Below are 24,510 nucleotides of genomic sequence, written 5' to 3'. Positions count from 1 at the left end.
CTTGAGAGTTGCAATGAGAAGAAAATGATAAACTAATCTTCGTTCCTTGCCTCCACCTGGACTTTGGAGTGAGGAGAGGCCAGGATTTGAGTCTGCAGGAGGGGAGGAGTCGGGCAAGTAGTAGGGTGGGAGAGGGGGAGAGATGGTCAGGGGAGGCCCTGAGTGCTCATCTCCAGCCTTTTGGGTTCCTCATCTTCAATCCCAGATAACAATGTCCTCACCTGTGGATGGACAAGTGCTGGTTTTTTTAGGGAAAGGTTTTATATTTTTGCTGTTTCTCTCTTCTTTTTAACGGTCAACCCTTTTTTTTTTTTTTTTTTTAAGAGTATTTTACTTTTCAGATGTGTTTGGCTCAAAGAGAGCTTCCTACAAGTGAAAAATGCGTATTTATTTTAAAGTTATCCGTGATGATGTTTTGATAGGAACACGACTGTAGTGGCAGCAGGACAAAGATCTGCTAGAGCAAAGATCTCCTGATGCCCAAAACCTCTGACCAGTGGTTCTTTTAAAAATAAATGTGGTTGTTTCAAAAGAAATCCCCTGTGTCTTCATGTTGGGAGAGCTGGAACATTCACAGCAACCAAAGACCAAGCAAAAGTTGTGATGAACACACCCAGCCCCATCTTTTATTGTGCTCATTTTCCCCCCTTTGAGAGCTGAAACTTTAGCTTTGTATCCATAAAGATCTTCTCCATGGATACAGGGATTAGTAGCTTACCTAGGACTAGAAGGAAGTTGGATATCTATAGGGACCAGATTCTGGTGCTACAAATCATACCTGGCTGATTCATCTGCCTCAAAATGTAGGCATGGAGAAACTAAAACATGTTTGGAAGGAAAGAGAAGTAAAGCAACCAGAGAGAGCCTTGTCCTGGTTTCATTTTAAGGATTTAAAAAGTTACAGGATAAGCTCCTTAGAGGACAAAAAAATCACATCAGAACAGTAATGAAGTCTTTTCACAAGAAAACAAAATCCAAGGTGACTGGCTGTCACAAAATAGCTTTAAAGGGTAAAAAAAAAAAAAAGGAACAAAACCCTTTGAAACAATCAAATGTGTGAAAAATGCACTGCAAAAGAAAAAAAAATTAAACACCTTCTGCCCTGTTCTGTAGAAATTCCTGTGGACAACTCCCAAGCTAATTAAAGATGAATCTTCCAAATAGCTTGTGGCAGAAAAGAAAAATTAAGAAGAACTTTAAAAAAATAATCCCCGTAAAAATCACCAAGCAAAAGTTTGACCTAGAGATGTTCCTCTACCTCTCCAAGAAGCTTCAATAGTCAAAAGGCAACCACAGAGAAGAAATGCCACCAGGAGTGCTCAGAGAGGTGCTGTCTGGTGTTTTCCAGGCTCAGATGCAGCAGCTCCAGTGGCACAGGTCCCCCGTGGGTATCTTCAGCAGCAAAGGAGTAGCTACATCCAAAGGGTGAGGGAAAATCATCTCCTCTTCCATCAGTTTCCCAATATCAGTGCTGGTGTTGCTGGTGAGGTTCCCACGGCTCCAATTTAAACTAATAAAGGCACTGGGTGCTCTTGGATGGGCTCCTTGGTTTCTCCACTGCCAACAGGGGAGCTCAGAGAGCCCCAGCTCAGAGTTCACACAAACCTCGTGGAGCCAGCAGGACACGGGAGCTCAGCCCTCCAACACCCCAAGGGGCTGTAATCCCTGAATCCCTTCCACTGCCCCCTCACCACCCTTCCCTGAAAAGCTATTTTTTTGTTGGCCCCACAGCAGTTTAGTTGTCTCACACACAACTCCCAGCAAGCCCAACATAGTCTACACATGGGAAGCAGGTGGCAGTGGTCAACATTCCATAGGAAGCCCATCCTGCCTGTCTCCAACTCCTCACACAACTGCCTGAAAAAAAAGGCTTTCAAGAGAAAAAAAAAAAGTTAAAAAAAAAAAAAAGGAAGGTAACAAAGAAAGGGGTGCAGCTTTAGGTTTTCTTTTATAAAAGACAAATCGTTTATTGATTCAGTCCTTCCACTTGCAACCTCTTTGGTAACAGTCATAACACTTCCAGACTGGGAGAACGCAGTGGAAAGGCCCAGTTCTGACCTCTCACCAGTTCCAGGGCCCAGCAAGCCCTGAGATGTGCCTTGGTGAGAGGCCAGAAGCAGGTTTCAAAGCGTGGCCAAGGACGTGGCCTCGAGGGACAGCCCAGACCAGCCCCCCATGCCGTGACTCGTCGTGCTCGTGGGACGCCCGGAGAGCAACCCCGGCACCCCCAGGCAGGAGATGGCTCAGGATGGGGGTGGCTGGCTGTGAGCTGTGCCCTGCAAGGTGGCTTTGATGAACCTCTTGGGACCTCCTGGACATTGGCCAGTAGAGCTCTCAACGAAGCAAGGCTCACCCGTTCCTGCGGTAGACAACGACTTGCCTCAGCTGGCCCCGTGGTGATGGACTGATCCGACCATCTCAGCCTCCCCCTCCTCACACCATCCCAAAGAGAGTAATTGCTGTACTTGGAGTTAAAGATAAACATATATTGATTACACATGGTCATAAAAAAAAAAAAGTAATAATAATAATAATAATAATAATAATAATAATAATACATTTCCTAGAACATTACTTAAGACGCTTCCGAAAAGCATCCGAGCTTCCCCTCCCCTCCCCGCCTTCCCTTATCTATACAGAATAAAGTGCTTCATTTAGTTTGTTCACACTAGTAGAGCCACCAATACACTCTTAACTTGGCATGTTTGGGCAACCGATACTGAATGCCGGAAAATAATACAGAGCCGAACACCAGGCATGAGAAACCAGTTTTGAGGCAAGTGCTTGGGGGTTTCATTTCGTTTCCTTCAAGTTCCATGCTACTGAGGTTGTTCTCATTCCTATTTTTTTCCTTTTTTTTTTTCCCTTTTTTTTTTTCTTTTCTTTCTTTATTTTTTTTTTTGATTATTATTTTCTTCCTCTGCGAGTCCGACCCAGCTCCCGTGGCGGTTGGTTCCGTGTCACCGGGTAGGGCCGCGCGTGGGGAAGCTCTCGCCGTCCGTGTGAACAAAGGGCGTCTGTCCGTCCGTCTGTCCGTCCGTCCTTCCCTCCCAGCTTCGGGCAAACCAAGAGTTCACTCCGTGGAGTTGTCTTAGCAGCGGATGCTCATCTCTATTGCACTGTCACAGCCATTCCCACCCGTCCATCAGTCTGTCTGTCTGTCTGTCCCACCGCGCCGGGGTTATGGCTGTGGTCCGTAGGGCCAGCCGTGCCTCACGGGGTGGGTGAGGCCAGCTGGGCTGTGCTACCGGGCTCCTGGGATACATCAAACCAAAAAAAAAAAAAAAAAAAGGATCCTCCCCACACAACTCCCTCCCTCCCAACCTCCCCAAAAGTTCAAATGTGAGGGGTGGGGGGAAAATAAAAAAAAGAGAAAATCCCAAGCCAGACGGGTGTGGGGTGTAGGTGAGTGGGACGTTGCGTTTGCGGCGTTATCCGTGAGCTGCGCCGTGGAAATCAAGCCCCTCTCCACCCTCGCGGCCTGTCGGAGAAGGGGTGTGAGAGATTAAGGTGCAAGAGTTAACAATTAAAAAAAAAAAAAAATTAAAAAAAAAAATTAAAGTAAGACATAAAAAGCTTGAAAGCAACGGACCCGACTCCTCCACCCTCCTGCCCCGTCCAAGCCCAGCGGGTGCCACTGGGATGGATCCGGGATGGATCTGGGATGGATCCGGGATGGACGAGGCACTGCAGGAGCGACTCGTCTGAGCTCTTAGTACTCTAATGAAAACCAGACATGGAGACACACTGGGGCCGAGTAAGGGTGTAGACAAAAGGGCTCGGAGGCCTTGTGGGACTCCTGGGAACTGCCCAGGCCTTGGAGAGGGGAGGGAGCAGCAGGGATCTGGTTCTCCAAAGTGCTGTGTGCATGGTCACATCTCGACGTCTCCAAGTGGCTCTCGAAGGGGATCAGTCACCGGGCTCTCCGCTGCGCTTCCACCCGCAGTGAAGGGCTCTCATCTCACAGAGATGTCCAAGGGGGGCAGGTCCTCACTGGGAGAGGATGGACTGGGGCAGGAACGGGGAAAGCCACCTCCAGGTGAGCGGTAACAGGGAGCAGGTGTTGGTGTGGGTGTTTACTTGGGGGGAGGAGTCTGTCAGCCAAGCAGGCTGAGGGGCTCCATCACAAAAGACCATACAAGCCCTCAGGCCAGAGTGCTCCCATCCTGCCTCTGGGCTGAGCATGAGGGGAAAGAGGCACAGGGAAGCCCGAGGGGAATTTGCGAGGCAGAAGAGGAGGAGACAGCATGGACCACTCCAACACCTCCACGGGTATCGCTGAATGCTTCTCTAAAACAACCACCTTCCAGTCTGGATCATGGTCCCTTCAGAAAGCCAATGGCCCCAAGAGCTGAGTGCCCCCACCCCTCATGGGTCTGTGTTTGGGAAGGCTTTGCACCATCCTAAGGAGCCCCAGGTCATGGAGCACAACAAGGAAACCTCTGGTACCCACTGAGAAGGTCCATATGGAGAAGCAGCTCTGCCACAGCAACCTCCTTTTGCTCGAAGCAGACCGAGATGGGAGTGAGCTCACTGGTACCGAGTGTGGTCCCGGGGATCCACGGGATCCCAGCCAACATGGGGATTAAAAGCAATCTGTTGCTCCAAAACGCCAACATCCACAAGAGCAGCCAGCTCTCCCGAGATGCCAGGCATGGGGGGCACCACTCAGCACGAGGGGACAGCACTCAGCTGACCCCTCACCTCAAAGAGCACTCAGCACCACGGCAGAAGCTCTCCTGTCCTGTCCCTGTCAGGCTCCTGCATGTCCCTGGTCAGCAAAGCCCCTGAGCAGGGGGATGACTCCTCCCATGTGTGCAGGGGCAGCCTCAGCCCTGCCCAAGTGCTGTGCTGATTTGTTCCAGGAGGTGAAGCACCAAGACCTTTCACAGAGCCCGGTGTGGCTCACTGTCCCCAGCGCTCTGCTGGCACCCAGAGCAAGGTGCAAATGAGACAGGGCTCCTGCAGCCCACTCAGGGACCTCTGTTCTTCTTATCTACCAAGAGCTCTGCTCATCACCTCCTCCATGACATGATCCATGTCCTCATTTGACTCCAACACTGGCCTTGGGAGCAAGGAGTCAGCTGCCACACACTCCACCTCTCTGCCTGTGCTGGATGCTCTCTGACCCCAAAGGGGACACCTCCCCAGTCAAGGAGACCACACAGCCATGGTCAGGCCAATGCATGACACCCTGGAGCAGAGAAAAGCAGTGAGAAACCCAGCTGGGACCTCAGTGTCCAACAAGAAGATGACAGGAAAGCCTTCCTCTTCTCTGCCAGCATGAAGCCAGGCATATTATTCCTAAGTGAAACTAAAGACCGGCCCAACATTAACAATTTCAACTAACCAACACTTCAGGGCATTGCCAAAACACCCACAGCCCTCACTGGTCCCCTCTGGTCCCCCCAGACCAGGGCAGGGCAATGGATACCAAACCCACAAGGAGAGGCCAATCTTAGGAGAGCAACGCAGGCAACAAGCTGGAGGATGGGACATTGTCACCCGGCTGAACGAGGTCTTGCTTTGGCTCCAGACCTTGCAACGGGCCCCAGCCTGGAGCTCACCCACCACTCAGGGGTTCTTCGAACTGTTAAGGCACTATTCCAGGCCGGTGCTGTCAAGGAACAGCAACGTCCTGCTCCTCTGTCCCAGGCCACCCTCCTGCCAGTCCCAAAGCCATCTGAGCTCTCCCAGGGGACAGCTCGTCCACTCCAGACCATCCCCAGGAGCACAGCTCCCACTGGGATCAGCAGAAAGGGCACACCAGAGCCCGGCACACTTAGGGCACCCCAAAAATGAACCGGCAGTGAGCTGCAGACACCCCGAAATGCGACGTGGGTGTTTGTGCTTTTGCCTGCGGAGGAGGAAAACCCGGCACAGGGAAGGAAGATGTGGCGAGGCCTGCTAAGGAGAGCGTGCTGATGGCTTCCCAGTGGGGACATCGGGGCTCCTCCATGGAGCCCACCCCTCAGCCCAGTGGGAGGAGAGCCTGAATTGAAAGACCAGCTTTACAGTACAGGGATTCAAGCACCACTAACTAGATTTCAGCTCAGAAATATCGATGCACCGGCAGGAACTCGTTCGCTCAGCACCGGATGTCAGGGCATCCTGCTCTTCCCAGCCCCACCAGCATCCCGGGACAAAGATGGAGCTGCAGATGAAGCGGAGAGTGACAGCTTTTACCTACACCCTTACGGACGGACGGCGGTTCCCCCCCAACACCCACACTCCTCCGGAGGGGCCTCCTCCTGCTCCCCCTCTCTGCGGAGAATGAGAAAAAGGAATAAAAACCCCAAAACAACCCCAAAACGAGGAGGAAGGTGGGGGTGGGGGGGTAGAGAGCAAGCAAAGCCTTGTCTCCCCTGGCGGGGGAGGCATTCCCGAAGGGCAGAGCAGTCCGTGCAGGCGCGTGGCCGGGGTGGGGGGCACCTAGTTGTTGTTGGAATTTATCCTCCCCGCGGGGAACAGGGGAGGGGGCGGCGGTAGGTGAGGAGGAGGAGGGAGGGTCTGTGGGAGAGGATGGAGCAGCGGCAGGGGCAGGGGGGACACGCCGGGGCCGGGGGGCAGCGGGGCGGGGCTGGTGGCGGTTTGGGGGGCAGCCGTGTCCGAGGCCAGGGGGTTGCTGACGCGGAAACATTTCTCCTTGTGGGCCTTGAGCATGTTGGAGAAGCGGAAGCGCTGGCCGCACACGTCGCAGGGGTACGGCTTCTCCCCCGTGTGGGTCCGGCGGTGCCGCTTCATGTTGGGGCGGCTGGTGAAGCTCTTGCCGCAGATCTCACAGATGTAGGGCTTCTCGCCTGAGGGTGGGAGAACGTGGATGAGAAGCTGGGGATTGGGCCAAAACCCCGTCACAGAATCAACCAGGCTGGAAAAGACCTCCGAGATCATCCAGTCCAACCCTTGCTCCAACCCTGCTGTGGTTCCCAGCCCATGGCACTGATGCCACATCCAGCCTGTCCTTAAACACCTCCAGGGATGGTGACTCCACCCTGGCAGTCCATTGCAACAGTTGAGCACTCTCTGTGTAAGGAACTTTTTCCTAAACCTCCCCTGGCACAGCTCCAGACCAAGCCCTCTTGTCCTACTGCTGGTTCCTGGGAGAAGAGACCGACCCCCACCCAGCTCCCCCTCCTGTCAGGGAGTTGCAGAGAGTGCTGAGTCTCCCCTGAGCCTCCTCCTGTCCAGGCTGAGCCCCCCCCGCTCCCTCAGCCTCTCCTCACAGCACTTGTGCTCCAGTCCCTTCCCCAGCCTCGTTGCTCTTCCCTGTCCCTGCTCCAGCCCCTCCATGTCCTTCCTGAGCTGAGGGCCCAGAGCTGGACACGGCACTGCAGGGGTGGCCTCACAGGGACAGAATCCCTTCCCTGCTCCTGCTGCCACTGATCCTGAGCCAGGCCAGGATCCCTTGGCCCTCTTGGCCCCCTGGGCACACTCTGGCTCATGTTCAGCTCCTGTCACTCCACACTCCTGCCTGGTCCTGTCCAGCCACTCTGTCCCCAGCCCATGGGGCTACCGGGACTTGTTGTGGCCAAAGGGCAGGACCTGGCACTGTGTTCATCCTTCCATCCACACAGAGATGCTGCTCCCATCCCATCGCTCTTTCCCCAGAGTTCCTGACAGCAGGAGTTTGGGGCAAGGTGAGGGGCTGTTACCTGTGTGTGTTTTCATGTGCTCATCGAAGTACTGCTTCATGTTGAAGTCCTTGCCACACCACTGGCACATGAACTGCTTGTGGCCGATGTGGATGCTCATGTGGGAGCGCAGCTGGTACTTGTACTGGAAGCGCTCATTGCAGTTCTGAGGGGGCGAGACGGGCATGAGCTCCTGACCAGCACCCAGAACAACCCCACATTCCCCCCGAGTCACCAGCAGTGAAGAAATTCCCTTTTTTTCTCCCAAAAGAGAACCCAAATAAATGGCTTTTTGGGGCCACAGTCAACCAGGTTTGCAGGCTGGATGGGTTTGGGGTGGGATGTAAGATCCAGGTACTGGGGGGAGAGATCCTGGCAGTGGACAAGTTTCACCATATGGTTGGTGGAACCCTCAAACCAGGAGGGGATGCAAAGTTTGGAAGAGCATGGGAGCATCCCTACAGCTGCACTGGCACCAAGCAGGGGGGAAGCCTCAAGAAGTGGAAGATCTTTCCCCAAATCAGCGTTTTTGTCCTCATTTGAGAGGACATGAAGTGGGGCCACACCCAGGACCTTACCTCACATTTAAAAGGCTTTTCCCCGGAGTGCTGGAGCGAGTGGACCTTGAGGGACATGCTGCGCTTGAAGGACTTCCCGCAGGTCTCACAGGTGAATGGCATGTCCTTGGTGTGTGCTGAGGGGGAGAGGGGCAGGGTCAGGTCCCCACACCTCCAGCATCCCTCTCCCCACACCTCCACCATCCCTCTCCCCTCACCTTCAGCATCCCTCTCCCCACACCTCCAGCATCTCTCTCCCACTTCCCAGCCATTGCTCCCAACGCCAGTGCCCAACCCCAGCACACCCAAAGTCATCTTGGGAAGATGCACAGCATCAACATTTTAAGTTCTTCCCTAATTTCTTGCCAAAACCTCCTTTGTTGGGGGGGGATTGTCTGGTCCCTGCAAGGCCCAGGGACTTGACCCGCCCTTGCTGTGTGCAATTTGCTTTTCAAAGCCCAGCACTGGCGTGGCCTGGTCCTATTTTACAAGAGAAGCATGGTCACAGTTCAAACCCTCCTTTGAGCACTTCTGAGGTCTATTTTTTTCTGGTTAAATGAAATAAAAGGAGTTCCCCATCATCACACCCGCTTGCTCCAAACCCAGCAGCGAGCAGACACAGGTTCAGCATTAAACACCAAATTTTGAGGTGTTGATGTGAGAAAGCTCACACAGGATTAAGCCCAGCCCTAAACACCCAAACAGCAACAAAAAAATGGCTTTCACAGCCAAACTGCTGGATGAAGACCCCTAATGAAGTGTCCCCGTGGCACCGGAGCCCCCCACACTCACCAACCATGTGTTTGCGCACGTGGGCCATGGTGTAGAACTTCTTCTCGCAGATCTCGCAGGAGAACTTCTTCTCTGCGTAGCCATGGACGATCTTGTTGTGCTCGTGGAGAGACCAGAGCTTCTTGAAGCCCTTCCCACACGTCACACACTGCAAGGAGAGAGGGGGTGGTGAGGGAACCAGGGGAACGTGCCCGAACACTGCCAGCATTTTCGTCTCGCTGGGCAGTCACCTTCATCCCTTGAAAGGGTGAAACCTACAGCTGGGATACCAACAATCAGAATGACCAGCAAGTCTGACACAGACCTTGTCGCTCCAGAACCTCCAAACCTCAAATTTCTGTCCATGGGATGAGGAAGGGACAATGTCCTTCCAGAGAAGGACGTGGCGTCTCCATCGGTGGCTGTTTTAGGACTTGCACAAACAGCAGCTCATGCAGCAAGGCCCTATTCCCAACTGGGAATTCTATTCCTAAATGAAGCCATCACATAAATAATCCCAGCCCTCTGTGCCTTAGAAGGCTGCAAAGAATAGAGAAACAAGGGAATCCTCCCCCCAGCCAGGGCAGCCCAACTTCAGTCTTCAGCAGATGTTACAGATATTTCACTGCTAAATGAGTTTTCCAAACATTTCTATGACCCTGTGATATCCAAATGGACCAAAATGGACCCAAAAAACCCAGTCTATCAGCACAAGAAGAACCACACAAAGTCTTTGCCAAGAAGTGCTGGTTGGGATTTGCTTCAGCTCCAACAAGTTCAATGTTTCTCTGGAAGTTCTAGGGAAAAGCTGCAGCTTTTGGGTGAGATCTGTTTGAAGCATGTGAGGGCAGTTCAGTGCTCAGGGAAACACTGATGTCCACACAAGAAACCACTGCTGGAGCACAGGGATGGCAGGCAAGGAGCCTGCCAGGAGCCCAGGGTCTCTCTTTCCTCCAAGGGTCAACTCTTTCCACTTCATCTTTCCACAACTCATCTTCCTCTTGGCCGACAGGGATAAAAAACCATTCCTTCTCCTCACAGATGTGTTGAGAAAATAATTCAAGCCTTGGAGGCACCTCAGAACAACAGAGCTGAGAGGTACCAGTGAGCCCAGGGAGGGATTTCTCCACCTTCCCCTCCAACCCAGAGGAACAGATGCTCATTGATGGACTTCAACCAAATTTTGCTGTGATAACTTTGAAGACACACCATTAGGCTGTGAAGTCACAGTATCTCTCCATATATATTTATATGTGGGTGCCCAAGGGGAAAAATTAGGGTCCCAGAGCCATTCCCAGACCCCATCACTGGTAATCCTCCGAGTTTTGCTGTTCCTGAGTATGTATTTCCATGGATTGCAGTTTTATCTCTGCTTTAAGAGGTATTTCAGGGCAAATTCAGGACTAGAGCCTGATATCAAAGGCACATCAATATCCATTTTCTCCACTTCAAATGAAAAAGGCTGCAGGGGAATTTTGAAATGAAAGGTAGAGGGAAAGCAGCAGAGGTAGGAAAAACCTCAGGCTGAGACCAAACCCCCCGGAGGGCTGAGCTCTGTGTCCTCAGTTACTGCAGAAAATCATCACTCAAAAATGTGGAATTTACATCCAAATGAGGGGGAAAAAAATGAGAATATAATACTTTCAGGTTAAGAGGAAAACCATACTGAAGCTGACCAAAAGAGAGTTTGAGGAACAACCCAACAAAGCAAAGGATGAATCACTTTTCAGGTGGTGGAGGCAGGACGCAGGTTGGGGAGATGGGAAATGATCACAGGGAGTGAGATGATGCCTAAAACCTAAAGCATTGTGGATGAAATTTGGGGACAAAACAGGGAAAGAAAGCAGCAGAGCTGACTGGGATAAGAGGGATGGTTCCTCTATGGATCTGGTTAAAAACCAAGAAATAAAGTCTGTCTATTATACATATAAAGTCAGTAAAAGAATCCCTTTTCAATGCAGACATAATTCCATGGTATATTGATAAAGTCATTCAATATTATCAGAGCAAAGGGAGTGAATTTGGCGATTTGTCAAATTAAAAATGCTCAATTAAGTGAGAGATAATGATCCCTTTTTCCACAGAAGGAGGTCACCGCTCGGGCAGTTGTGGCTCATCCTGCTCAGAAATGACCTGGAAAAGGCATTAAAAGAAGAAGGGGGGAAAAAAGGCAATGAGGTGACAGCCCCATGTCATCCACCTGGAAAGCAGCAGATGAGGCTGAGGAAACACCCTGGGAAAACTCTTTTTTAATTTCCCAGGCTTTATGGCAGGCTCTGAAACAGCCACCACCGCTCGGGTGTTGGAGCTGCTCTCATCCATCCTGGGAAAAACCCTCCCAAAGAAGCAACTTCAGCCCCGTGAATTGGCCAGGAATCTGCACCAAAGGGTCAATGCAGGCAGTGCTGGAGCTGAGACTGTTCCTGCCTCCCTGTTCCCTGCCTGCCCTAATGCCAAAATTGGCCTCATTCCTTATTTTATTTGGGATGCCATTGGCCAAGGACTCCGGTAGCACTTGGGTTGTGTTCCCTTCCTCCAGGAGAGCTGGGAGATCACTTAAAATCTGGTCACTGGCTGGAAGGATGATGGATGAACCCTCCAGAAATTGGGATATTTTTAATTAGCAGCAGCAGCAGCATCATGGAAAACAGCTCATTGTGGATTAGGAGGAGGGATGGAGAGACCTTCAGGAACACACATTTGCTGCTCTGATGGGGCACCTCCCTATCCCCCCAAAACCACACGGACTGAACGGAGACAATTTGAAACACAGGATCTCTTTAGCACAGGGGGGAAGGACACACCAAGCCTGAGCCACTCAGGGATGTCAAATGCTTTCAGAAATTTGCTAATACACACCAAAAACCAGCACAAAAGGCAGATTAAAACCATTTTGACTCCTGTCAGCAAATCTTCACATTAAGCTGAACTGGGTTCAGCCCGGGTGGGAACGGCTGGAAAGTGTCTCTATCAGGGGCTTGCAGTGTTTTATCCAGATTAACTGAATCAACTCAAAAGCAAAATGACTCCTCCGAAATTAACTCCATGTTTCTACCCAACCAGCCAAGGAGGAATGAACAGTCTCCTGGCACAAATCCCATGGCACCCTCCTGAGCCTGAATACGAGTCATGGGAGAAGGAAGGTTCCTTCCCATCAGGATAACCTGAGCATGAGCCCATCTCATGGTGTAGCAGGGTGGGCTGATCTCCATGGTGTTTGGGGTGTCCCTCCCCCACCGGGATGTCCCATCATGGTAGGATGTTCCTCCTTTGGTGAGATGGTCCCACCTTGGTGGGACGTCCATCCCCAGTGTAATGCTCCACCTTATGGTAACGTATTTCCCCCTTGGTGGGATGTCCATCCCCAGTGGGATGCTCCACCCCTTGGTGGGACGTTTCCCTGCCGGTGGGATGTTCATGTCCCTGCCCTGGGGATGGGGCTGGCTCACCTGGATGTTCTTCTCGCAGTCGGTCTGGTGGTGCAGGAGCAGCTCACTCTCCAGCAGGAAGCGCTTCCCGCACTTGTCGCAGATCTGCATCCGGCTGTGGGTGACGTTCATGTGCTTCTCCAGGTACCAGCGGTTGTTGAAGATCCGGGGGCACTTCTTGCACGGGTAATGCTGCTTCTCCTCCAGCTTCACCTTCTGCCCCAAACCATCCTGTTCCTTTTTCCTTTTCCTCCCTCGCTGGCCTTCTTCTTCCTCCTCCTCCTCCTCTTCCGCCTTGGCCATCTCCTGGGAGCGGGTGGCCATGGTGGGTTTGGTGGCCCTGGACGCCCGGCCGCCCCGGCGGGGCTGCCCACCCTTTTCCCTTTTCATCTCCGACGCGTCTTCGTCGTCGTCGTCATCGTCCTCTTCTTCCGTCGTCTCCTCCAGGTCTTCCTCCTCGCTGCGCTCCTCCTCCTCCTCCTCGCCCACCTCCGCGTCCTCCTCCTCTTCCTCCTCCTCCTCCCCCTCCTCGTTCTCCTCCTCCCCGTCCTCCTCCGTGTCGCGCCCGTCGCCGTCCGGCCGCCCCATCACGGCCGCCTCGCTGGCGGCCGCCTTGCCCTCCGTGCCCTTGGAGACGTTGAGGGTCTGGTTGTTGAGGTTCACCTCCACGATGATCTGCTCGCGGTTGTAGGAGCCCTGGCTGTCCAGGTCCTCCTCGGACTCCTCTCCCTCCATCTTGCACACGGCGCTGGCCCCGCCATCCTTCTCCTCCTTGTAGTACTGCTTGGCGGGGCCAGCCGGGAGCGTCCCGCCGCCCGTGCCGTCCTCCACCCGCACCGAGAAGGGGTCGTTGCCCTCCCGGGCGTAGATTTTGGGGTGTGTGGGGGCGTCCACCTCCTGCTTGATCTCGCAGTAGTAGGGCGGGGGCCCCGCGCAGCCCTCGGCGGGCAGGGCCATGTCGGTGGCCAGGCTGAGCGAGCGCGTGTCCAGCAGGTCCTGGCAGGACGACGCGATGTTGTTCATCTGCAGCACGGCGGCCGCGTTCAGCACGTCCTGCACATTGCAGGAGTTGACGAGCAGCTTGGAGGTGTAGATGAAGTTGAGGATCTGCTGGAGGCCCTGCGAGGTGAGGGCCTCCAGGGAGAGCTCCACGCGCTGCAGCTGCTTGTTCTGGGTGAAGAGCGAGTGGAAGAACTGGCTGTAGGCGGCCAGGACCCCCTTGTGCGCCGGGAAGATGCTCTTGTGCTGCACCAGCACGATGTCCACGTCGCACAGGTCCGGCTGAAAGAGGCGCTGCTCGTTCAGTCTGTCCATCAAACACGTGAAGTGGAGGGCTACATCCTCCACCAGGGAGTACTCAGCAGAAGGGTAGTCAGTCGTCTTTTCGACTATCAGCTGTGGGGAGGAAGGAAATAAAACTGTTCAATGAGGATCTTTCCCACCCAGAATCGCCCGCCTGGCCGTGCCACCCATCCCTGGCCGTGCCACCCGAGACAGAGATGCCGACTGAGAAGCTCTGCTGCCATCCCCAGCTTGGAAATGCCAACCAAAACACTCCATCCCCATCCCCAGCTTGGAGATGCTGAACAAAACACTCCATCCCCATCCCCAGCTTGGAGATGCCAACCAAAACACTCCATCCCCAGCTTGGAGATGCCAACAAAAACACTCCATCCCTGTTTCCAGCTTGGAGATGCTGAACAAAACACTCCATCCCCAGCCCCAGCTTGGAGACACCAATCATGAAGCTCCACCACCAGCCCCCAGCTTGGAAGATACCAAAGAAGAAGATCTACCACCAACCCCAGCTTGGAAATGCCAACCCAAACACTCCACCACCCGTCCCAGCTTCAGGATTCCAACCAAAATGTTCTACCACCAGACCCAGCTTCGGAACACCAAGAAGCTCTACCAGCAGGCCCAGCTTGGAGATACCAAATGAGAAGTTCCACCACCAGCTGGAGTCCAGAAGACTCAACTAAGCAGGAAACCCCAATGAAAGGGCAGGTCATGGCCATACAAGCAGGCACTGATATCCCTTCAACACGGGTGCAAAGCCAGGCTCAGCTGCCCACACTCACACAGAGCAAATGTCACACAGGAGAGGGGGTGCCTTGACCTCCTGAACCAGCTGGAGACCCCAGGGGGACATTTGCCCCACGCAGGAAGAGAGTTTCAAGCGCCAACTGAGATTTAACCCCCTAAATAGAAGGAAATTCGGATTTCACACCTCCCTGTTTGAACAGATAATTACATGAAACCCACAATCCTCTGATATTTGCTGAATATCCACCGGGGTGATCTGTGTGCTTTTTTATCCCTGTTTTCAATCGCCTGGGGAAAGGCACTACCTGGAAAAATTCAAATCAGGGAGCAGCATCCCCAGGCTGGGAAATGACGGGACTGCCAACCCTCCCCAGGTTGTCTTTGCTGGGAATTGAATTTTGCACAGCCCAGACCCCCTGGGTGTTCAATCACCTTTCCTGGTCATACCTGAGCCCCAGGAGGGGTTTAACAGCTTCATCCCAAATCCAAGGGATATCCCACGCCCTAAATCCTTTGTCCTGTGTTAAAAGCAGATGGGATATATCTCTCCCCTTCTGCTTCCCTCGATGAACACCCAATTTATGGATGGAGATGGACCTGGAGGTGTTAATTCCCTCTTTCCCCAGCACTGTGGGATGTGACAAAGGACGTGGTGCAGAACAGGCACAGAGATGGAGGGTTCAACCTGCCAGGTTTATCCTGCCCCTCCTGCCCCACGAAGAGTTTCTCAGCTCCCACTTTTTCTGGGGCAAATGGCAGCTCTTGATCAACACACGAATTCCAGCAAGACACATTTTGTTTGTCTTCTGGTTTGTTTTTTTGGGGATTTTTTTTTTGTGAGCCAAAGGCAAAAGCACACACAGACGAAAATGTTTAAATAATAAAAAAGAGTGTTTTCTTCTCTGTTTTCTCGTCAAGCAAAAAAAAAAAACAAAACCTTCCTCCTCCCTGCCAAAATGTTTCATTTTCACTGGATTTCTGCTCCACCACCAACCCTGTCCAACCAACAGGGATGTCAGCTTTGCTTGGTCCTGACAGCTCTGGAAAGCCCAAGGAAAAAAAAAAAACAATTCTGCTCCAAATTCTTGGCTCTGCAGCCTGGAGCAGGGTAAAGAGGTATGAAAAGAGGGGGGGTTATATAGATTTTATATATATTTATATTTTTTTTTATATTTTCAATGCTCTATGCATTTATGTTTATACACATTTAAACTGTTTATATCTAAAAATACATAAATACATAAATTTTTACGTGTATATTTGTTACAAAATGCTGCATCCCAGCTGGAACATCCACCCACCCCCTCCCCTTTCCCGAGTCTAATGACTGCCAAGGACATTTTGATGAGATCTTGGATGGCTCAGCTCCCCCCCCCCAACACCTCAAGACACGTAGAAAATAAATAAAGATACAATAAATATCGAACGCCGAAGAGGCAGCGAGAATTCAGAGGAGCAGTTGGCCAGGTTCTCTCCTGAAAAAAAGTAATTTCAATAAATTCAAGGGTTTTCCTGCTGGGATTCACCCTGTACAGGATGGGGAGAGGCAGAACAACGGCCCGGGGAGAAATGGGTGCAAAATAAGGGGGATTGGGTCTGCCTCTGCACGGCCCAGCCTGGAAAACAAAAGCCGGGTGTGCTTTTTAATTTTTTTTTTTTTTTCCTCCGGATCGAGTTTTTTTGGCAAAAGGGGCTGATCCCTCACCCAGAGCCGGGCTTTGCCAGGCGGCTCTAATCAGTCCCAGCAGCGGCGAGGACAATGCGTGTCTTGGCCGCGTCCCGCCGGTGACTTCAGCCCGGGCTTGTCAGCGGGAGGCTTTTGCTCTTTATTGCTCTCAGATGCTTTCCGTGAGCTCGCCCGCAGGCAGAGCCCCAGCCAAGACGAGAGGCGCCTGCCGGGGCGAGATCCCGAGAAAAGACCCCGGCTTGCCCCCCAAAAAAACACCCCCCACCCGCTCCGGCAGCTCCCGGCCCTGGAGCGGAGGAGCCCCGGCTGATGGGGATTAACGGGAGGGTTAAATCCGGTACTCTGCCTCTGGGAAAACGCAAATATTTTTAGCGTATGTGTATTTTTTCATATTAAAAAAGTGCTTTTATTAAATATATATAGGTATATTAAAAAAAAATAAATAAATCAGAGTTTTGCTCTTTGCCACCTCGGATGGTTTAGTGCCATGACAACAGGAGGAACACAGGGGAAGGTCACCCATCCCTGCTCCCTCCCCAGTGCTGGTAGGGTGCATGAAACTGGAGTGAACCCTAAAACCACCGCAGAGCCAAGCTCTGAGCGGGGTCTTGGCACCAAAAACAACCCCTTAAAAATTATTAGAAAGCAGCGTGTTCAGGAGTTGATGTTCATGAACTCCCCACCCCGAGGGGCCGGCGGCGCCTCCAGCCAGCCCTCCCCGCCTGACCCTGCCCTCCAGCTCTATTTTAAGTGTTTTCAAGTGATGCTGCCAAAGCCCCGTCCCAAAGCGGCCACCGGGGCAGGAGGGCGGATGGAGGATGGGGAGGACGCTTGAGGGGGAGGGAGGAGAGGTTGGATGAGCCCAAACGGTGGGGGATGCAAAGAAAGGCTGAGTGATACAGGAATGGTGATCAAAGCAGATGCTGAGCTCCCGGGATCAGCCAGGGCAGCCTCGCTCCAGCAAGTCCACCAAAAACCCTGCTACAGGAGGTGGAGCCCAAGTTCCATTTCCACTCACATCCCCACACGTGCCTCAGTTTCCCTAAACAATCCCAACAACACCTGATCACCTCCCCTGAAAGGTGTTGCTGGATTTAAATCAGTGTACCATGGTAAAATGCTATTTCTCTTGGCATGTATTGAGAGTCAGATCCCTAAATGTTCCTGCAGCTCCAAACCTCCCCAAGGGACCAGCAGGTCAGGCCACTCTCCCATATTTAAATATCCAAATCCTCAGCCCCCCAAAAATCTACAACCTTCACCAGCCACTCATTTCTCTTGCCTTTCTTTCTTTCCTTTCTTCCTTTCCATCCTCCTTTCTCTCTTTCCTTCTCTCTTTCCTTCTTTCCTTGTCTATTGCCCTCATGACCAGAGCATCAAGGACCATGAGTAACTCTCTCCTGAATTACCACAGGATGGGGGATTTTGGGGCAAAAAACGCACATTTAGGTGGTGACAAGCCCCTGCTTCACCCCCAGGCAGAGCAGTTAAGACCAACTGCCCACGAACCAGTTTCCACCCAGCACAAAATTTGGGGGATTTCTTTAAGTTTTTCACCCTCAGAACGCCCATGGAAAAAAGGCAATCTGCTTTTCTGTATCATTTCCAACCGCCCAAAACATTCACCGTTGACCTTCAGTATTAAATTGCATTAAGGAAAAGTGCTTTAATAAGGAGCTGAATACGATGTCAGCACTTGATCCTCAAAAAAACCCCGTGTCCTCCTCTCGATTTGGACATGGCTGCAATTCAGGGTGAAAGAGCTTGGCTGAGACTACTTAATGCCAAAGCCTGACTTCTGCTGAAGAACGAAATAATGTTAATAAACCTATTTTTACAGATTAATTCAAATGATACAAAGGGGTACCATCAGAAATCCCAAACACTCGCGCTTTCTGTTTTAATCCTCCCTCTCCTACAATCTGCCCTCTGCTTTCCAGACCCTTGGATGAAACCTTCAGCCCTTTCTCCAGAGTTCTGAGGCCGCCCAGAGGGGTTTTTTAAGGACAACGTGACGCCCGTGTCTTCCCACGACTCCCAAACCCAGGATACACCGAGACGAAGCGGTCCCAGAACGAGCAGCGCTGCCCGTGCACGTCCCGCTGCCAAACCACCCATTTTGGGACCGTGGCCACGCACGGAAAACACGGCAGAGGGATAAACCACATCCCAACACACCCTACCTTCACTGCTCTGCCCTGCTGCCGCCTCCCTCCCCGGGGATGTCTCCCGTGGGTGCTCCCGGCACGGGGCAGTGCCGGGGGTGGGGTTTGTTCGCTTCTCCTCCGACCGACGGGTGTTTTCGTTTAATTAGGAGAGGGTTGTCCGGAAAAACAAGCAGGAAGGGAAAACAATAGCTCGGCCACAGCCCCGCCTGGCGAGGCGCCGGCCCCGGCACGGCCCCGAGTGCCCACCGCCGGTATCCCGCCCTTGGGATCACCGGGATCACCGGGATCACCGGGATGCTGCACCGCGCGCTCAGCGGGGATGGTCCCATCCCACCTCCGGAGGCCAGGGATGACCTTTGGGATGGTGGTGACACCACGTAAAGAGGTGATTTCCCCCCGTCTGTCTAAAATAGAGCCATAAACCGGTTATAGCAATGTGGGGAAGGGGCTCAGCGACGCTCCCAGAGCCTCTCCCACCCCAGGGTGTCAGACATCCCAAAAAACACCTCCCAGCCTCAGCCTCTGCACAAGTGAAGAAGAGCATTAACCCAGCTGTGGGACAGTCAAATGCTTCCCAGGCTTTTTTTTTTCCCCTCTCCAATCCCTGTCTCCCTGCATCCAAGGGGACATTTCCCTCTGCAAATGAGGGAAAGGTTCGTTTGTGTTTCCCTCTCAGCAGAGGGGTGAGGTGGGATGAGCAACACCAGGCTTTGTTCCCCTGGGGGCAGGCACTGGCTTCTGACAGCACAGCCCACAGAGGGTTAATGGCTTGGGGCTTTCTCATTTATTTTATGGGGTTTTTTTACATTTTTAAACCCCACCAGCCTCTCTGGATGGTTTTCTCCTTTCCTTTCACACACAGAGCTGCAAAGTCACAATGATACTTCCAAGGATGGATGGACACCAACCCTGCCGTCATCCCCCATCCCCAAACTGGTCCAGTGAGATGACACAGCTCCTGGAGGATGCCACCATCCCTCCGTCCCTCCAAGGGCGACAGCAAGGACAATGCCAAGCCCTGGGAGTCCATCCCAGCACATGTGAAGTCGAGCACCATCCCCTTTGCAAGCACGGCCTCTGCTGCAAAAATATTGAGGCTTCAGCAATGCCACGTTATTTCCAGCTCAGAACAAATCCCAATCCCTTGGGAAGGCACCAAAGCAGGCTGGATGCACCCATCTGTCTGTCCCTGTCCCCTCAGTCAGGGCTGAAAGGGGTTTCTTTGGGCAGCTCAGCCAGACCCAGCACGTGGTGCAGAAGCCCTGCAGGTAATTCCAGAGCTGCGCCAAGCCCGGAGCCGGGTCTGGAGTTAAACCCCGAGGAGATGCTGCTGGACTGGGGCAGAGCCGGCGTCCTCCTGGCAAACACAGGCAGGACAGCCCAGCCGCGGGGTCCCCGCCAGCGCCTGGCACAGCCAGTGACACCCGGCTGATGGAGATGTCCCCGAGCCGCCACCCTGGCACGGGAGCAGGCGGCAGGATGGGATGGGATGGGATGGGATGCTGCCCTCCTGCCTGCGGGATGCAGGACCTCCCGCGGAGCCACTGCCCGGGTGGACGAGCCCGGGGGATCCGCAGACACGCAAAGCCACTGTCCCCCCTCCCTCCCTTGCCCGGCAAAAACAGGCGGAGGGAAGATCGAGGGAGGAAACGAGGACAAAACCCAGCGCTGACCTCCCCAGCCGGGCTGGCGGCCAAGCGGCTGCGCCAGGGGCCGGCTCCGAGCGCTGCCCAGCCCGGGGGGAGCCGGGGAGGGGCATCACCCACACCCCCAGCCCCCGTGGATGTCCCACTGCCACCGAGGGAGGGGGAGGATGCAGCAGGGCAGGCGGTGCTCGAATCCCCCGCGGGTCATAGGATCCCCCCCCCCAGGAGCCCCCCAAATTCGGTGCCAGGAGCATGGAGGGTGCAGCGGGGCAGCCACCGTGTCCCTTGTGCAGAGCCTGGAGGCATCACAGCCCTGAGCCAGAGCCACTTCCATGTGCTGCCACACGATGGCTGGGAAGACGGTGAGATCCCCGGGAAGCAAGGTGGAAGGGTGGATGGGTGGATGGGTGGATGGATGGATGGATGGATGGATGGATGGATGGATGGATGAATGGATGGATGGATGGATGGATGGATGGATGGGTGGATGGATGGATGGATGGATGGATGGATGGATTGCTGGATGGATTGCTGGATGGATTGCTGGATGGATGGGTGGATGGATGGATGGATGGGTGGATGGGTGGATGGATTGCTGGATGGGTGGATGGGTAGATGGGTGGATGGATGGAGTGGATGGATGGAGGGATGGATGGAAGGATGGATGGAGCCTCCTCCCAAGCACTGCTCAATAAGGTTTTCCTCAGACAGCAGCATCCCCTGCCCAGCACCACAGTTCCCATCCCTTGGGTGTTTCCATCACCTTCCAGATGGATCAACAGGAAGATGGGATATGCCACTTCCAAGGTTTGCCTCACACCCAGCCCCCAAGCAAACCTACAACCACCAGCATCCAGTTTTCCAACCCAACCCAAATCCAGACCACAAAATTGTTCAGCCTTGAACCTCTCCCAGCATCCCAGGCAGGGCTTTCCATCCCAGAGCATCCTCTCCAAACACTGGCACTGACTCCAGGGATGGTCCCATCTCCAGTTCTATCCTAAACCCAGCCTTGACTGGAGCTCTTTGGGAAGCACCAATTGTGCTCCTCTGGTCCAGTCATAGAACGGTTTGGGTTGGATGGAGCATAAAGATTATCTTGTTCCAACCCCCTTGCCGTGGGCAGGGACACATTCCATTAGATCCAGTTGCCCAGATCAAGGATCTGGTTCCACCAGTTGCTTCCTACCTCACACTTTAAATGTTTTTTTATGAACATGTATTAAAATGCCTCATTTTTATCATGGTTTTTTTCTAGCAAATCCAGCACCTCAGGGAGCAGAGCTTTGACTCAGACAGGGTGTCAGCGGCCCTGGCTCCAGGCAAAATATAAAATCATAAAAATAATAATAATAAAAATGGTATTTTATTGTAATTAAGCCCTTTACCCATCATGTCTGCACTGCCATGGCCAGTCTTTCCCCCTCTTCCAAAGCCATCCCAGGATTCCCCCTCAGGAGAGGCGGATGAACACCGAGGTTGGTTGAAGAGGGGGCAGCAGCCCTGAAGGATACAGGGACAAGTCCTCAGTGTCCCCATGTGGGAAACCCAACAGGGCCACCCCTGCCCTGCCCAAACCACTCCAGCAACACAACACAACGTGTTCCCTTAGAAATAAGACAGGAAAAATCAGGAGGTGCAGAGCCTGACCCTCAGCTCATCCTCCCCACCAGCTCCTCCATCCTTACAGGGACCCGTGGGATGCCAGGGGACATCCAGGATGCAAACTACGAGGAGGATCCCGGGTACCCCCATTTTTAGGGCCCGTCAAACGCGGTAGCAGATTAAAAACTTCACCTCTTGCCCTTCCCAGAGCACTTTGCCCCGGCCATCGGCACATCCCCACCTATAAAGGCTTAAATGCAGCAGTGTGGGAGAGCCCTCGGTTTCCTCCTCCAGCCGGAGCACACGGAGGGAGGACGGGAAAATCAGCAATTCCCCCAAAACCTTCAAAGACCCTCTGATGTTTTGACACATTCAGTTCACCTACAAAAGGTTGGTTTCCCCCCTCCCTCCTCTCCACCCTTCCCCCCCTCCCCATTTTTCCTCCGGCAGAAAAACCTGCATCTTAAAAATAACCAATATTTAACCAACTCGCAGGCAGCCTCCCGCTTCTCCCTCCCTTTTCCAAAGGAGCCCGTTCCAGAGGGTTATTTTTGTGGAGAGGGTGTCAAGCTTCTCCCTCAGACGGGAGACGGGAACACAAGGCCGTTTATCTCTCCTGGTAACAACCCAACACGCCGTTAATTCCTCGCAGGGAGAACAAAGCTCCGCCGCGGAGCCAAGGGGACCCCGGCAAAAGCCCCGGAGCGGCGCTTATCCCAACCTGCATCCTCAGGGAAACTCCGTGGTCAGAGCCGGAATGTTTGCACCCAGCGAGATTTCACCACAGATCCAGGGGAAAAAAAATAATTAAAAAAATATAAAATAATAAAAAATAATAAATCCCTTTATCTTTTCCAAGGAGGAATTTTTGCTCTGTAAGGCAAATCTTCCTCTGCTCCCTGCTGAGGCCAGGTGTGGAAGGAAAGGCTGAATTCCCAACTTTTCCCTGTCTTCCTCGCGGGGCTGCTCGCTTGAGTGGGCTCCGGGCATCTCCCTCCCCACCTCAGGGAGTGAAACACTCCCAAAACCACCCCGGTGTGTCCCCTGGTCCACCAGCATCTCCTCTGGGAGATGGGATGCAGGGGCAGTTCCAGCAGCTGATTCCATGCCAGCAGGAATTTTGCAGGTCGAGTGTGACTGACCAGCACGAACCCAGTCCCAATCCCAATCCCGAACCCAATCCCAATCCCAATCCCAGCCGGTTTACCCCCAGTATCGCAGCCGGGGGGTGCCGAGCCCCATCCCACCATCCCGTCCATCCTCTCCTGCGCTGAGCCAACGTCGTTTCCTTATTTTTTCCAAGCTTGCACTTTCTTCCCCTTCCCGAAAAGCCTCTCGGACGCTTCCCGGGGTGTTATGACGGGCACGGAGCCAGCGCTGGGGCAATCACAGCCCCGCACTTTTAGGGATGGGGAGGCACCAGGGTACCGGGAACCGCGGTCTGTGGTCACGGCGCATCCCAGGGGATTTCCCGTGGATCCTCCCAGCTCAGGCCTGCCCTCTGCAACTCGGAGTGACCCCCCCAAAACTCCGCCGGCCGATAAAATAGGTCACTGCCGCAGGCGAGAGCCCCGGCTCGGATGTTATTATTATTATTATTATTATTATCGTTATTTTTTTAAGTGCAGGGATGGAAAATCCCTTTCCCTGCCCGCAGCGGGGTGGGATGCTGCCCCCTCCCTGCGGCCTCGCTCCTCTGGGATGTCGGGGTGCTCCCAAATTCCCCCAGACCCCCGGGAAAAGGGGGGGCCACGACTGGAGCCAGCCATGGCGAGGGGGGGGAGGGGAGGGGGCAGGAATTGGCAAAATGATGGAGTCATCCGGGGAATGGGAATGGCCGAGGAAGCGGCATCTCCTGCACCCCCGCTCCTCCCCTCAGCGAATCCCCCGGCCTGGGGGCCCCAAAAGTGTGTGTGTGTCCCCCAAATCCTCCCGGAGACCCCCGGGTGGGAGCGCTGAGACGGGCTGGGACCCCTCGGGGAGGGAGGGGGTCAGACCCCTCCGCACGCCCCTTCTGCGCCCCCCAAAACCCCCCCATCCCCCCTAAAGCCACCCCAAAGCGGATGGGGGGGGCGCGTTTAATGCCATTTTAAACCAAATACAACACGTTTTCCCCTGCACAAGGGGGACCCATGCAATCCCTCCCACCCCCGAAGCTGCTGGCAATGCATCCCCGGGTGGGCTGCGCTCTTTGTGCCCCCTAAAAAACACACGGTCCACCCCACACACCCTCCGTGCTCCCCCCCACGCGTGGATGCAGCATCGCCCATGCAACACCAACCCCCCCACCCCCTTCCCGCATCCACCTCCACCGCCCTGGCCGGGATTTGGGCAAGTTTCGAGGCCTTTGGGAAGTCGGCAAAGCCCCGGGAGCGCGAGGAAGAGACGGGGGAAAGGAAGGGGAAGGCAAAGGAGAAATAAAAGCGAGGAGAAAAGGGAAAAGGGAAGGAGGTTTGGGGAGGTGTGGGGGGGGTGGGTTTCAGGCTCTACCATTTTGATGCAAAGGTCTCCGCGCTGAGGAGTCCCGGTCCTCCTCCGCTGGCCTGGGGTTTGTGCTCTCCATGAAAAAACAAGGAATTGGTGGGTTGGGTGGGTTGCTGGGTTGGTGGCTTTTTCTTTTTTTTTTTTTTTTTTCCTTTTTTTTCGTTCTTTTTTTTTTTTTTGGCTGTCTGATTTCTGCTTTTCTTCTTTTTTTTTTTTTTTTCCTTTTGGAGGAGGAGGAGGAGGAGGGAAGGGGGTGGTGGTGGAGGGGGGGGAGGAAATCACCGCGCCAGCGCCGCTTGCATCCCCGTCCCTCTTTTCCTATTTTTTTCCCCCTATATTTTCCTTCTTTCTTTCTTTCTTTCTTTTTTGTCCTCTCCTCTTTCTTTTTTTTTTTTTTTTTTTTTTTTTTTGTTTCCCTGTTTTTTTTCTTCTTCTCCTCCTCCTCCTCCTCGTCCTCTTCACCTCATCCTGCCCATCGCCATGTTCG

General features: G+C 53.5%; 1 protein-coding gene across 1 annotated transcript; it reads right to left on the bottom strand.

Moving 5' to 3' along the window:
* Positions 1-1,941: 1,941 nt before the first annotated feature.
* Positions 1,942-24,510, bottom strand: ZBTB47 (zinc finger and BTB domain containing 47). The gene is made up of 6 exons (XM_050309718.1): positions 24,030-24,510; positions 12,409-13,782; positions 8,981-9,128; positions 8,210-8,325; positions 7,653-7,797; positions 1,942-6,800 (listed from the first exon to the last, which is right to left on the bottom strand). The coding sequence occupies exons 1-6, from the start codon at positions 24,030-24,032 to the stop codon at positions 6,433-6,435; spliced, it is 2,154 nt and encodes a 717-aa protein (XP_050165675.1). The 5' UTR covers positions 24,033-24,510; the 3' UTR covers positions 1,942-6,432.

The sequence above is a fragment of the Myiozetetes cayanensis genome, unplaced genomic scaffold (genome assembly GCF_022539395.1).
Source record: "Myiozetetes cayanensis isolate MyiCay16 unplaced genomic scaffold, myiCay2020 scf1, whole genome shotgun sequence".
Lineage (NCBI taxonomy): Eukaryota > Metazoa > Chordata > Aves > Passeriformes > Tyrannidae > Myiozetetes > Myiozetetes cayanensis.
Note: the sequence above shows the minus strand (reverse complement) of the source record. Positions and strands in the feature narration are given on the sequence as shown.

Excerpts from the sequence above, each read along its gene's own strand:
- ZBTB47 (XM_050309718.1), bottom strand. Across the intron at positions 9,129-12,408 it reads ACTGCGAGAAGAACATCCAG|TGTGTGACGTGTGGGAAGGG; the intron begins GTGAGCCAGCCC and ends CTCTCCTTGCAG. Across the intron at positions 8,326-8,980 it reads CGTGCGCAAACACATGGTTG|CACACACCAAGGACATGCCA; the intron begins GTGAGTGTGGGG and ends TCTCCCCCTCAG.